Source organism: Pseudorca crassidens, chromosome 2 (assembly GCF_039906515.1).
Source record: "Pseudorca crassidens isolate mPseCra1 chromosome 2, mPseCra1.hap1, whole genome shotgun sequence".
NCBI classification, from domain to species: domain Eukaryota; kingdom Metazoa; phylum Chordata; class Mammalia; order Artiodactyla; family Delphinidae; genus Pseudorca; species Pseudorca crassidens.
This window is the reverse complement of record NC_090297.1, coordinates 179414048-179429933: the sequence shown is the minus strand read 5'-3', so window position 1 is coordinate 179429933 and position 15886 is coordinate 179414048. Positions and strand designations below refer to the sequence as shown.

At 34.5% G+C, this 15886-nt stretch overlaps 1 protein-coding gene across 1 annotated transcript; it reads left to right on the top strand.

Moving 5' to 3' along the window:
* The first annotated feature begins 2554 nt into the window (after nucleotides 1-2554).
* LOC137209781 (developmental pluripotency-associated protein 3-like) lies at nucleotides 2555-3004 on the top strand. Its single transcript, XM_067711188.1, has one exon. It carries the CDS (start codon nucleotides 2555-2557, stop codon nucleotides 3002-3004), a length of 450 nt encoding a protein of 149 aa, XP_067567289.1.
* The last annotated feature ends 12882 nt before the right edge of the window (nucleotides 3005-15886 follow it).

Here is a 15886-nt window from a genome sequence, read left to right as displayed (position 1 = left end):
ATTATAAAAGTATTTCTTTTGTGCAGTAGCTTCCTTTGCAGAGTCTTGAAACAATCTTCAGGTACTTCAGGTGGCTGTTCAAAAGTTATGGAACGTATCACTCAGGGTTGTTACTAGAGCAGAATAGATGTTTATGAAAAGGATACTAGGTAACTTTTTTATTACTTTTTTTTTTAATTGGAGTATAGTTGAGTTACAATGTTGTGTTAGTTTCAGGCTTACAGCAAAGTGAATCTGTTATACATTTACATATATCCACTCTTTTTTTTAGATTCTTTTCTGTATAGGCCATTACAGAGTATTGATTTGAGTTCCCTGTGCTATACAGTAGGTCCTTTTTAGTTATCTGTTTTATATATAGTAGTGTGTATATGTCAATCCCAATCTTCCAATTTATCCCTCCCCCTCTTACCCTCTGGTAACTATAAGTTTATTTTCCACATCTGTAACATTATTTCTGTTTTGTAGATAAGTTCATTTGTGCCCCCCTTTCTTTTAAGATTCCACATATAAGCGATATCACATGATGTTTGTCTTTCTCTGACTTACCTTACTCAGTATGACAATCTCCAAGTCCATCCACGTTGCTGCATATGGCATTATTTCATTATTTTTTTATGATATTGTAGGACTGGTTTGATGAGGAAACCACTGCCCTTCTCACTGACTACTGAGTGCCACAAGTTGCTCCCTGCTGGAAACACACCGTATAGACTTTCCTGCTACAATGGAAGAAGCAAGAACTCTACTACACAGATTTCTTTCATCAAGAACTCCACGGTGAGGGAAATCTTTGTGAATTATATCTCCTGGAGTGTTCAGAATTGAGGTCCTTTTTAGCCCCAAAATCAAGCTAAGTCTGATTGGCAAAGCCTTGATACATAACTTGGACCCCTTAGCTGTAAGGGCTGCGGAGGGAGTATATGGTGTTTTCACATCCTATGCTGAGTCAGATCTATAACTGAGATCATAAGGTGTAGACAGAGGTGGGTCCAGTTATTATTTCTGGGGTTTCTTGAGTAGTAGTAGTGTAGTGATGGTAATAATAATAAGATATAAAATTAGGTGTAGGAACTTTAAATAGGTCTGAATAGAAGTGGTTAAAGATGAAGTCTTTACCTAGATATGGATTATAGGAGAAAGACATTGTCTTCTGAAATTAAGTTTGACATTAGCTGTAGATATTTGTGGTTTTTCTTTGTCAGATTAAAAAATGTCCCTTCTATTCCAAGTTTGCTGAGAATTTTGTTTTAAATCATGAATGGATGCTGAATGTTGGCAAATACTTTTTCCTCACCTATTGGTATGATCCTTTGTTTTTGTCTTTGTTAACTGTCTTAAGATAATGAATTACACTGATTAGTTTTCAAATGTTGAACTAGCCTTGCATTCCTAACATAACTCTCCTGATTGTGCTTTTTTGTTTGTTTTTATATATTATTTAAATGTGCTAGTATTTCATTAAGAAATTTTACATCTATTTTTATGTCATATTGTTCTTTTTATTATTAATTCTGTCTTGTGTGTCAAAAGATGCTGGCCTCCTCAAGTGAGTTGAGAAGGGCTGCTGTCTCTTAAATTTTCTGGGAGACATTGTTAAGAACTGGCATTAATTCTTCCTTAAATGTTTGTTGCAATTCACCAGTGAAGCCATCTATGCCTGACATTTTCTTTTTCAGAAAGGTTTTAGCTGCAAATTTAGTAATGAACTATGGAAATGATCTCTGAAAGTATAGTCTTGTGGCTACAAATTTAGTACTACTCATGTTATCTATTTCTTCTAGGGTGAGTTTAGATAGTTTGAGTCTTTCAAGGAATTGATCCATTTCATCTAAGTCGCCAAGTAATAATACTATACATTTCTCTCCCATCTTGATGTAAGTGTATTCTTCAGATTTGATAGGTTGTCTTTTCATTTTCATTTAGTTCAAAATGTTTTCTATCTTTCTTTGAGACTTCTGCTTTGGTCAATGTAGTATTTTGTAGAGTTTTGCTTGCTTTTTAAAATATTTGTAGGTGTATCTGATATCCTGCTTTTTTTTTATGTTTAATTCTCTTTTTGTCAGAGAATATTGTCTGAATAATTTTAATTCTTTCAAATTCAATAAGATTTGTTTAGTGACCTAGAATATGATCTAGCTTGCTAGACAAGGGCATTGCTAAATCATGTGGGTCAAGTCTTCCTTGTGTGTTACAGTTTTACGATGTGGAGGATATTTAGAATCCGGGTATTCTGCCTCTAAATTCCAGTAGTTTATAACAATTATTTTGCAACCAAGTTTTCCTCAGAAATTTTTAGATGCCTGATGGGGGCAGCAATGCTTCCTATTGAAAATAACTAATTTAAAGAATCATGGGTTGGATTCTTCTCTCCCTTCCATGTCAGCTTGGATTTTTCTCCCTCTTTCTTAGCTCTGTAGTTCTTCCAGGCTACTTTGTAGCAATTTCATTCTAAAGCATCACCTTCCACTGGAACCCAAAGGTCTGGGGGAGCTTCAAGCTCCCAATGGATTCATCTGAGGTTAACCCAACCTAGAGCCTGGAGTCTCCTCAAATGTCCATCGATGAAAATTCCCAGGAAATTCCAGTTGCCTCTCAAACTATGTCTGAAGTGTTAATAAAGGACCTCAGTAACTTGACTCTCAACCCTAGTATCAAATTGCCCTTCATTCTACCACAATGTCTACCTCAACCGACTGGGCGGTTACTTGGTGAAAACATACCCTGTAGGAGAGGGGTGAGGACCATGTTAACTGATCAGAGAGATAAGATGGAGCAGCTGATTCAATCTATTAAAAAGCACTACTGCAAAGGAGTTTCTCCATCTGACTCTCAAAGAGAACCACTGCAGAACGACATTGAGACTCCCTCAAGAGTGCAAAGATTTAGATGTAGCTGTCGTTTTTGCCGGTCTCATAGAGATCCTTCTGAGGATAATAATTATGAGAATTATTACACCAATAAGTATTACAGTAATTATGACACGGAGTCCGATGAGCCATAAACCTCATTCTTGTACCATTTTTTCTTGCTGGTAATTTTAGGATCATTATGAAGCAGCTTGGGAAAGATTGTGTACCAATATTTTGATAACCTATATTATAAGTTCTGGGATGTCTTTTTTTCTTGCATCTCTTTTCTACCTTAATACAGTAACTTATAAGGAATCTATGTAGCTTGCATTTGAATGACTTGAATATACTTTAGTTCCACTTTGTGAAACAAATTAACTTGTGTGGAAGGAATGTGAAGAAAACATTGGGTGGATTGGCCACAGCATTGTTAGAACAGCATGTTGAATTGTAATAAAAATTTTTGATGTCCTATTTCAAAAAAAAAGAAAGAAACATGAATATTACAATTATTTCATAAATTAGGTATTTTAGATTTACTTGTTCTCAATCCTATTTAAACCATCATAAAATGTGATAATTATTAATTCATTTTACTTTAGTCAAATGTTAAAAATGTAAAATTCAGGATAAAATTACTTAGTAAATTGGTGTTTTAATGTAGTGTTCTGTCTCTGTGAATATGTGTGTGTATGTATGTGTGTATGTGTGTGTATGTTTGTGTATGCGTGTGTGTGCGTGTGTATGTATGTGTGCATGTATGTGTGTGTGTGTGTGTGTGTGTACACTAGTATATGTTAATCATTGTCCATATTGGATATTTTGTTTTTTCTTTCATTGTATTCATCTATATTTGCAGAATTAATAACATCTGCACAAGAACTGCAAAGAAATTCCTTCCTCATATTTATAACTTTGTTTGTGATGAAATTGATGTAGGTCCCTTAAAGGAAGTAATTACTTCTTAGTTTTTATCCAAGGGAATGTGGCCTGAGCAAGTGTCTCTTGATTGGTGGTGGTGGACGAAGTGTGAGCCCTTTGAAAAATCACTTAATAATGGTAGCTTTTGAGGTAGCAATTTCGACCACCTGCACTGGACCATCTGGACCCATCATTATTTCTGCTCTGTGAAGTAGGTTGTCATTATGGTTCACACAAACACATTTCTGTTTTTTCATAACTAGAACAGTTCACCTGGGACAAAGAATAGGAGAAATCTACTGTACAGAAATCCTTCATGCAGAGAGGATAGCTTGATTAAATATTATTAATGGAATTAAAAATTTTTTCTCTTATTTTTCTGTCCAACAAATTCTGTTCCTATTTCCTTTACTGATGTAGAGGACTGTGATTTGAAAAGTCACAAACAGTTCATCCCTTGGTTGAGATAAGTACACCTTCATAGCTTGTTGTATCAACTTTGTGCTCAGAGTTGGTAATAACTATTTGCAACTGATTGATAATAAGTGATAGACATTTTTTTTGGTAACTTTCTCAAATATAAACTACATAAAGTAGTGTAAGAACAAGGTCCCTGGTGAATATATAAATTATTTTTTAAAATATAGGTTTAATTGAACCACTTTTTCTCAACTTCTCTAATAATCAAACAACCCAAATCAACATTATTATGTCAAATTCTTCTTTGCACTCCAATAAATATCAGCACATTCCACAAAACCAGTTAGTAGTAAAAGTATTACTCCTACTAAAATGTACTTTCTTGAGGGTTTACTTTGTGCTAGATACAATGTTTTATTATCTAATTTAATTTAATCTTCCCAATAAAACATGGGTTGATGCTATTTCTAGCAAATGGAAGACCAAGAAACTGTCTCAAAAGTTTCCATTCTTCAATAATTCTATTTTATTCTCAAAGAGTAGAAATTAGTCTAGTTTAGGAGGTTGTGAGTATGAAAAATATATCCAAGGAAGTGATAACAGAATGTGCAAAGTATGAACGCAGCCTGGCTTCTTTACTGGTCCGTAAGGAGATCTATAAATGGTTAGAGGATAAAATTCAAAGAACACAATTACAAAGAGTGAAGCTGTGTTGATACTTAGGGGCAAAATCAGGGAGGGCTTTGCAAATGACACTGAGAAGTCTGGACTTACCCATGAGAGCATCAGGGAATCACTGAAGGATTTAAGGCAGACAAATAATATCCTTATAATGCTTAAGAAAATTTTATTCTGCTTTTATGCTTAACGTATTATAAGACTGTAAGACTGGAAACAGAATGACCATTTATGAAACTGACCCTATATTAAAGTTGCTTGATGGCCATGTCCTGCATTTGAATCACAGAATTACAGCGTCTTTTGTGGTTTATTAGAAAGTAAGATTTAACAATAACACCCCAGTTTCTGGATAGGAGATTTGACAATTTCTGTTTGTTGCTTTGTCAAGAGCTTAAGTAACCTAGGAAAAATTTGGAGGGCACTACAGTTTGAAGACTTTGGATAAATTTATCTACATTATACTTCTTCCTCTTGTGTAGAACTCTATGCTGTGACCAGTTTCTGCAGTACAGCTTTCTTTCAAAACATCTTTCCCTATGAGAATTTAACTATGTGAAAGTCCAGTTTTCCTCTGGGTCCATGCCCCCATTCCTTTAAGGAAGAAAATCTTTCCCACTCTCCTTTATTTGCTTCCTGCTTGGGGAAGGCAGCAGGCAAACCCTACTTCGTCCAGCACTGTTGATTGTGTAAGTGTGTCTGTTCTACAGCATAAAGGAATTCAAGTCTTGTCCCCATTTGCCTGTGCTTTGTCTGTTCTTACCACCTGACCACACCTATCAAGCCTCTGTGTTAGTGGAATTCTTGTAAAGTCTTTCCAGTTATTTTTCTGGAGCATTGCTCTCCATCAGGAGGGTAAATTGTGACTCAGTCTTGGCATGATTTTTGTAGCTTTGTCTGATGTATACCACACAAAATGTATCTAGTTTCAAGCAGCTGTGCAGATTTGTCCACTTTTTGTACATAATGTGAGCCATTTAATGGAGGTAAGAATTTGAGAGGTATAATTAGCACTTAAAACCAAGGCATTACACTATTCAGAACTTTTCCCCCCTATACTTTCAATGTCTTCTTTTCCACTGTTTTCTTCTGTTCAGCTTACAGACATATATAAAATTTCTCTATCTGAAAATCTTAGTTCTATATTGGCCTTGTGATCCTACTTTTCCATCTTTCTTCATTATTTCATTACCAAGATTCTTCAAAACATAGTGTCAGGCTTCCCTGGTGGTGCAGTGGTTGAGAGTCCGCCTGCCGATGCAGGGGACACAGGTTCGTGCCCTGGTCCGGGAAGATCCCACATGCCGCGGAGCGGCTGGGCCCGTGAGCCATGGCCGCTGAGCCTGCGCGCCTGGAGCCTGTGCTCTGCAACGGGAGAGGCCACAACAGTGAGAGGCCCGCGTACTGCAAAAAAAAAAAAAAAAAAAAAAAAAAAATCTCAAGTATCCTCTTCACACAGAATTTCACTTTCAGATGTCTTAATCACAGGCATCATTATTGCCTATGGTTTGCTCAGCAGAAGACTTGAGAGGTTTTAAAGGTTGTATTTCTAAAGCACTGCCTCTGTTTGGCTTCTGGTACAACGTATTCTGCCTTATCTCCTACTATCTCTCTTATCATTAATTTATAATCCCTGGATTCAAAACTTAACAATATGCTTTCTTTGTTTGCTTCTTACATATTGCTACATCCCATGTTCCTCCCTAAAACCTTTTTCTTATCCTGTTCTAACGCACCCTTCACTTTTGAACTTGTTCTCTCCCATGTTGTCAAATACCATCTCTTTGTAGGTGATTTTAGATCACTTATTTAGCCCATAGCATATTTAAAAGTTTTGTCCTCTATATCAGAGTGCTTACTTGACAACTCCACTGCAAAATCCACAGATATCTCTTTACTATTCCTGTCTTTCTTTTCTCGATTACAGATGCTTTTCTTTGTCCAGTCATTCAGGAAATAAACTTGTGAGCTATATTTAATCTTTGCTTTGCTTTACCCCTATTGCCACAAGTTCTAAGGTTTGTATTTTTGTACCTTTTGTTCATTTGTTTTGTTCCAACTCCACAGCTAATGCCTTAGCTCAGACTCTCATTTTCTCTTCTCTCAACTATTGTCATATTTTCCAAAATTGTTCCTCTGCCTCTTAAATTTCTTTGTTTGTCCTCTCCATGGCTGCCAGGGTAATCTTTCTAAAATGCAAGATTTCCCATATTACTCCATTGCTCAAATATCTTCACAATTTCTTACAGTATAAAACTCAAAACTGTCAGTGCGTTGTACCTTCTGTGATCTGGGTGTTCCAAATGCCCAGGACTTTAATTGCTTTACCCCAAACCTCTCCAATTCAACCTTATCCAAATTTTTATAGTTCTGCAGGGCACCATATTTTGTGGCTCAGGTGATTTTGGGGGTTATCCTTCATTTCAAAAATGACTTTGTTTACTGACCAGCAACCTCTCATCCACCAGCATTCAACTAATTTGCTACCTTTCTTGAACTCGTCAAATGAAATGATTAATTTTTCCTTTGGGACCTCACTATTTCCTGTACATTCTACCCCTAAAACATCTAGCAAATTTATTTATTTTCATATCTGTCTCACTCTATAATCAGTCAAATGAGTTCAGGCAGTCAGTCAGCAAATATTTAATGAGAATTTTCTTTGATGGGATTAGGGTCTATGAAGACAAGTAAGACAAACTTTTGGGAATCATAATCTTAAAAGTTTTTTTTTTTTTTCTGCACTACTCAAAGGATCAATCACACGATTGTAGCAGACTTTAGAAACATTATATCTATATCTACCTATCTGGAAGATTCAGTAAAATTGATTAAATTGGTAAATAATTAAATGATTTATTGGCAAATAATTATATTCGTAAATAAAATAACATGCTCCCAATTTCTCTATATATACCTTAATCTTCTCTACTGTTTAAGGTTAATTCCCACCATGGAACTTTCCTCAGTTATTTCACCAGGTCTGGAATCACCATCTAGCTGTGCTGTTGTCTGTGTTGTCTAGGCTTCTATTAACATTTCTAAGTTTTTGGGTAATGATCCCCATTTCATAGGCTTATTGTGCAGACTTGGGGAGATAACTGTATGTAAATCTCAGTTCATATTAGGTTCATAATACATTTTTTGTTGCTTTAGTTCCCAAATTATAAATTATAAGGTGTTTGTTCCACCCATTGTGGCCATTAGCAATTTTTTCTTCTATTTTATTTCTATGAGTATTTCTTAGTTCTATGAATAGCAAATTTACTCCTAGGATGACTAAACTTTTATTTCTTTACTCCTACCATTGTCTCACACAGTGTCTTATATTTCAAGGTTGCTTAAGTTATTTATTTGTGGAATGAATATATTTAGTCTACATATGCTAGCCCCTTCACTTTATAAACTACAAGCACTCCTATCATGGATACACACAGACACAACTCACACATGTAAGGCTCCTGAATAAAGAATTCTTCTACTGGATTATGAATTCTTCCACTGGCTTGGGAAATCATTTAAATTTTTTTTAATGCTTATTCTTTTTGTTAATAGGAGGGAGAAAATCGTGTTCACATAACAAGAAAAAAAAAACGCCTAAAATATCCAGAAAAATTTAATCAGGAAGAACAGGAATTATACAAGGAATATATAAAATTTTATTTAAAAATTATAGAATAGAAATGGAACAAACAGAAAGATATACCATGTTCCTATATGAGTATGTAGATTATCATAAATATGCAGTTGTTTATATCCAGATGGGGTGATGGAAGTTGGAGAAATAGAGCATTCTGGTCAATTATTAACATTGTTATACAGTGTTTTACTTCTTAACTTTATTTTCTAAAAAGAATAATTATGGAATGTGCTGGGTTGTAAAGCAATGCATTATGAAAATCCTCAAGTAGAAGCTAAGCTACAAACCCCTGGAGATGTAATAGAAGAAAAGACAGCACAGGGGTAAATAGGACCACATGACCCTCAAAACCTTTCTCAAAGAAAGTAATACTATGATTTTATCAAGACTCAAAGATTGTTCTATGAGCCAATAGCATTGCTATCTAAACTCGTATTCTTTTCTTAAAAGTTTATACCAGTGAAAACTAAGTTTAAATTTCTCAAACCTGAAGGATGAAAGTACTTTCTTTGCAAAGAAATGTCCCTCATACCTTTAAGTTTATATAGAACTAATAAAAATCGAGTTTTGAGGAGCAAGTTGGCCCCAGGAATAATATTATGTAATTGGGTATCCTTTTAGCCATGCCACACATTTTCTAAACTTTTATATATATAGACTAAAGAGTATTTCCTTTTGATTCAGTCTCTCACTTCAAATTTTTGACCCAATGAAACTTGTTTAAGAAGAGCGAAACTAAAATATATTTCCTACATAAGACAAGTTTAGAACGCTAAGATGTTCTTAGCGTTAGATGTTAGAACGTTAGATGTTAGAACGCTAAGATGTTCCAAGGACAGTTTTGTTTCCAGTTTAGAATTAACAGCTCATGTACAATATGATCAATCTCTAATAAAATTAACACAGTATCTTTTTCTTCTTAGATGAAGTGTTTCCCTTCTTCAGCTCCTAATAAGCAGAGCCTGCCCTCTGAACAGTTCTGTTTCACTTCACTAGGAAGCTGAGTGGTCCCTTCACACCCCAACTTAAAGTCAGCCACCATGGTCCCCAGGTCCTAATGCAGCCCTGGAACAGCTCCTTGAAAGCGAATGAACATCAAGTATATTCATAACAGTTCCAACAAAGTCCCGTGAATCCACTTACATTGCTTAGGCAACACACTTTAAAAAGGAGGACTTATTTTTAGTACATGGAACTCCCTCTTTTTCAAAGGATCCATACTGAGTGGGATCGAAGTAGATGAAAAAGAGCTTTCTTCTCCCCCAACTGCACACTTCATGCAGATGCAACACCACAAAGATTATGTTTAAAATGTTTTCTAAGTGCATTTTATGAGTATTGAATATAAAATGTTCTTTCTTCCTCGTTGCAAAATCACACCACTAGTGCTGTTCCTATTCCATGACTATTACAATTAGTACGACTACTCATGCATTTAGTATGCGTCTGCTGCCACCGGACACCACTATCACAGTCATCCTTTTAAAAACTGGTAAGCTGAGACAAAGAGGTTACGTACGACAGAAAAGATTACACAAAACTGGTACACAGCATCTCTTTAAATCAAGAGAGAATCAGAAAACATGATACAGAGATTGGCCTTTTACTTTGGTTCTTCACAAGTTGGCCACTCATTTGATATCCATAAATATCAATGGAGAACCAGCTTGCTTTTGGCTTCCAAATGCATTCAGCTTCTCTGATGGGTAGTTTGGGGGTATTGCCACCCTACTAGTGCCACCAGTGTAACCGTGCTGTGTACAATCTCCCACTTAAGTCAAGATGAGCTTTTTATTTGAGAGAGAGAGAGAGAGAGGGAGAGAGAAGGATCTCTAAAATAGTCTGAATCAGTAAACCCTAGTAATAGTATTGTTTCAAAAATAATTATGTCCTTTAATACTTACGAATACTATGTTCCAGTTTAAAAAGCAGAAAAGAAAGAAATGCAGCTTCCTAGCATTTAGAAATTACTAGATGTTACCATGCATTTCACTTTGGTACAGTAGGTATGAAAACCTAAGTGTCACAAAAACTAAGGCCTATAAATATCTACAAACTAAAAGGGATTTTTGTTTACATATTAAAAATAATAATGCAGTGTTAGCAAAGATATTTTTTTACAACCAGTGATGAGTGTATACAGATTCATAATATATTGGTAGAGAAATTAATTCAGTCTTAGAAACATTTTAAGAAATCTGGTCATAAAGTGGCTAAGGTTGAGCAGTTTCAATGTAGATTACATGTAAATCACAGTTCTAAATTACTACCTGTATAAACTTTGATAAACTACTATACCTCTCTAAAATGGGGATAATATAAACTGGATCACAGTGTTGTCTTAAATATCCTATGCACCAATTTATGTAAAGCAATACATATTTTACTGCACACCATAAGAACTAAATGTGAACTTATAATATTAACAATATTTTATTGTATAATAATTAAAACTTTTAAGTAATTAATTTTTCAAAGACAATAGGCAAAATACAATGAAAAGTTATCTTTCTGTAATATATTCAAGGAAGCCTAAAAGAATAATTTTGGCTGTACAGAAACGTAGTTTCTTTACAGCTTCTCTCAAAAATAGTAGTCTAGGTATGCTAGTTTTATTCATACATCCAATAGTTATTTTACAGCTACTATGTTCCAGGCACTGTGCTAGGCTACTGATAAAGATTGGCGAACAGAAAAAAATAGTCTCTGCCCCACGGTATCAATAGCCTATCGTTTGGGTCCAATTATATGGTAAAAATAAAGACCATTTTGTGAGTTATGTTGGTAATAGGAGTCTAGTTACAAAAACAGCAAGAAAACAGATAATAACAATGCCATAAAGTAAAACAATAAAAGCTCTGATGATTTTCAATAAGTTCCTACAAGTTACAGCTAGGGATAAAATAAGCTTCTATAATTTCACAAGTATTTCATTTACAATTGAGCATATGACAATATATACGCAAAGAAGCTATTCAACTAAGACTGGTAAAATAAATTGTAGGGGCAAAAGAACAGATAATGAAATAGGCAAGAAAAGAAATATATGGCCTTAGAATTGAACCTCTTTCTAGAAACCATAGAAGAGCCTAAAGAATTACTTTAATAAAATAATAGTTAATATTTTGTAGCTGCTTACTGCATGCTATAAAATATGCAAAGCTATATGTATGTTTTATGTCATTTAATTATTTCAATATTACTGCCACCTTATACATGAGAACATTAGAATTTAGATGGTGTTGATAATTTGTCCAAAGTCACAGAACAAGTCATTGCCAGGACACGGGACTCAAATCCAGACCTTCATGTCTCCAAATTTCGACCACTCATCTGCTATATTCTATGGACTGTGATTGAAAAATTCTGGATCCTAAACAATATCTCTTTTTAATTAAACTTATTCTCTGGTGCTTTTCTTTCTTTTCTCTGGATAGTATCTAGCTCAGACTCAGGAGACTGAATTAATTTATGAACACAATAAAATTGAAAAAAGGAGGTGAATTAAATGACAGGAAAAACAGCAATCATATGATGATGCAAGTCACTATGTATTTTATTTCTGAGTAATTTTATTACCTTTATTAAAAAAAAAAAAACAACCCAGGGAGCTCTACTAGAAAATTACCAAAAGGTCAGGTGACAATTGACTATTTATCATTTAATTACTCTACATATTTTATGAATATCTATTATTGATATTAACCAGTGTTTAAAATTAAAGTAAAATATGTGAATTAAAATACCCTTTAAAATCGATTTTCATAGAATATTATAGGAAATACAGAAAAAAATTATGAAAACCACAAAAAATTGCATATTTAATAATTTCTTCTATCCAATCAGAAATCTATTATCAATTGTAACTTAATTGTCTTTTTAAAATTTATTTATTTATTTTTGACTGCGTTGGGTCTTTGTTGCTGCGCACAGGCTTTCTCTAGTTGTGGCGAGCAGGGACTACTCTTCATCATGGTGTGCGGGCTTCTCACTGCGGTGGCTTCTCTTGTTGCAAAGCACGGACTCTAGGCATACGGGCTTCAGTAGTTGTGGCTCATGGGCTCTAGGGCACAGGCTCAGTAGTTGTGGCTCACAGGCTTAGTTGCTCCACAGCATGTGGGATCTTCCCAGACCAGGGATCGAACCCGTGTTCCCTGCATTGGTAGGCAGATTCTTAACCACTGTGCCACCAGGGAAGTCCCATAACTTAATTTTCAATTTCCTTTCAACCTTAATTAGAATTGGGCTGTTGGAGAAATAATTATCCATCAAACGCAAAATTATAGCAACATACTATGCCATGTACAATAATTATGCTTTTTTGAATTATTTTAAGGATTCATAAGACTCTACAAACATAAACATGAAGGATGCTTACTATTCAGTAGAAGGAGAAAAGAACAGGTAATCATCTAGCAAGCCTGAAACATTCAAGAACAGCTTTCAAATTGTTACCCCAGTGTCACAGAACACCCTTTATCTCTGGGCCAAAATCATCAAGATAGATTTCAGTTACTTTGGTCTCAGAAGCCACAGCCTTATCTGAGAATGGGTATGATATATGCTATGTAGTTATACAGTCAACATTTGGCTGCATGATCTGACTCAACAATTAAAACAAGATAAAATAGCAGAAACCAGAGGCAAACCATCTATCTGAAACTCATATGATACTATATATGTACTTATATATGTGCATATGTGTGTATATATTTACAAGATAGATACAGGATGCCCCTTGACATGTTTCAAACTCTAGTACAGAACTGTTTAAATCACTAATCAGCACATTTAATCTTTGATTGGCCAAGGATCAGCAGTATGGCTTCAGGCATGTCTAGAGATAAACTCAGGTTTGCAAAGAACAGTTGAGAAAAACCCTGTGTGTATATATGCTGTTAAAAAATGCTGGCACTGGATTTTAATCTAGTACAACACAAAACACTCGTACATTGTTGGTGGGAATGCAGCCACTGTGGAAGACAGTATGGAGGTTCCACATGATCCAGCAATTCCACTCCTGGGTATTTACCCCAAGAAAATGAAAACACTAATTAGAAAAGATATACACACCCCTATGCTCATTGCAGCATTATTAACAATAACCAAGATATGGAAGCAACTTAACTGCCCATCAATAAATAAATGGATAAAGAAGATGTGGTGCACACACACACACACAGGAATATTTGCCATAAAAAAAGACTGAGATCTTGCCATTTGAGACAACATGGTTGGATGTGGAGGATATTATGCTAAGTGAAATAAGTTAGAGAATGACAAATACTGTATGATTTCCCTTATATGTGGAATCTAAAAAACAAATGAACAAACATATCAAAACAGAAATAGAGCCATAGATACAGAGAACAAGCAGGTGGTTGCTAAAGTGGAAATGGGTTGGGGGATGAGTGAAATAGGTGAGGCAGATTAAGAGGTACAAAACTTTCAATTACAAATAAATGTGTCACAGGTATAAAATGTACAGTGTGGGGAATATAGTCAGTAATTACAAAATATCTTTGTATGGTAAAAGATGACAACTAGACTTATGGTGATCAGTTTGAAATGTATAGAAATATCAAATCACTATGTCGTATACCAAGAACTAACATAGTGTTGTAGGTCAAGTATACTTCAAAAACAAAAAAACCAACAAACATAGCAAAAAGGTCAGATTTGTGGTTACCAGAGGTAGGAGGTGGGGGGAAGGGGGATTGGATGAAGGTGGTCAAAAGTCAAAAGGAAAAAAATAGAAAATCCTGCCACCATGGATTTTAATACAACACAAAAGCAGTTCAATTATTTAAATGACCATTTTGTCATATTTACACACAAGCATTAATTGACCTAAAATTTAGGTGGATTAAACCATTTTAAATAATGTCTATAAAAGCACATAATAGCATTAAAACACAATTCCCCAAAATGGAAGGCCTTACAATAGCACATTCCTACAATGAGGAGAAAATATTTGGAAGGGATGGGTAAGCCTTGTACTATATTGCATACCACCACTCTGAAGTAGGTTTATCTGGACATGCAAATGCTTTCACATGTGAATCTTAGCTTACTTCCTTTGAGAAACAAAAGTATATAAGCAAAATCATTGCAGCACCTTCCCAAATAATGCAGTATTGCTCTTGTAGGCTTCCTCCTTGGAAATATTCAAAAGTTGCTTTGATAAAATCCTAAGAAGTGTCAGGATAGTTTCACTGTGTAACTAGGTCACATAAAGTGATGTATTTATCACACATAAACCTGTTTTTTATTCTCCTGTCTCACTCAGGCTACAACCTCCTCTTCTAAAACCTGCCTTTAATTTAGCTGGTTTCTCTAAAAATTGTCTTGGTTTTGTTAATATTTATTTCCTTGACTAAGAATTCCAGGGGAGAGGCAAAGATTTCAAGCTGCTTCCAAGAATCTGAAAATTAACAGACATTATTACATTTATTATAGAAACTGAGATCACTATGCTTAGAATTTCAAGTCTTTCTCAGAAGAAGATGATTTGATTTTGGCATGAATACTGCTGAAAAAAGAGAAGATTAGTGTATGTGATTATAAATCTTAGAGTCAATGTATTTAAATAAACTCAAATGGATAGAAAAAGATGGTTATTTTGTGAATATCAATATATATACCTTTAAATTATACTTTAAAATATGATAGTCTGTGGAGACACTAGGTTTAACAAAGAGAGCATTTGCAAAGTAAAATAAAAATTCCATTTGATTACAAATACAAATCTGCTATTCCTTGTCCAATATTCTTTGAATATCCTTTTAATGTTCTCTCACATTTCCACTTTAGGAATTATGGCTTTCTCGGGTAAAAATAAAACAAAAATACCACTTTTCATGGTGTAATCTGCATTTTGTAATATCTATTGATGTTGAAGGTAGGTAGACTCTATAACCTAGCAACTCTATGCAGTAATGAGAATGGTTAATCTCCAGCCACACCGACAAACTGGGTGAAACTTATAAATATGTTTAGTTAAAAAAAAAAAAGCTAGAAAAAAACCTACATATTGCATATTTCCTTTTATATATATTTTTAAAAATGAAAAATAAACTATAGAGTTAGAAGTCAAAGCAGCAGTTAAATTAGCGAAAAAGAAGTGGAAGAGTAGTGAGGAGAGGGTAGAATGAGGCTTGTGGGGTGATGGAGGTTTTATAATTGATGATGGAGCTGTTACACTTGATGTTGTCATGGTATTTACCTAGTTGTATTCATGTTGTAATATTTCTTCAAACTGGAAAATTGTAAATTATGTACTTTTCTTTATTCATATTATACTTCAATATACATTTTATGACATTTTAAGGAAAACAATCTTTAATCCTTGGGGAAGGAAAAAAGAAAAGCCTTT

Excerpts from the sequence above, each read along its gene's own strand:
- LOC137209781 (XM_067711188.1), top strand. The coding sequence starts at position 2,555 with ATGTCCATCGATGAAAATTCCCAGGAAATTCCAGTTGCCTCTCAAACT.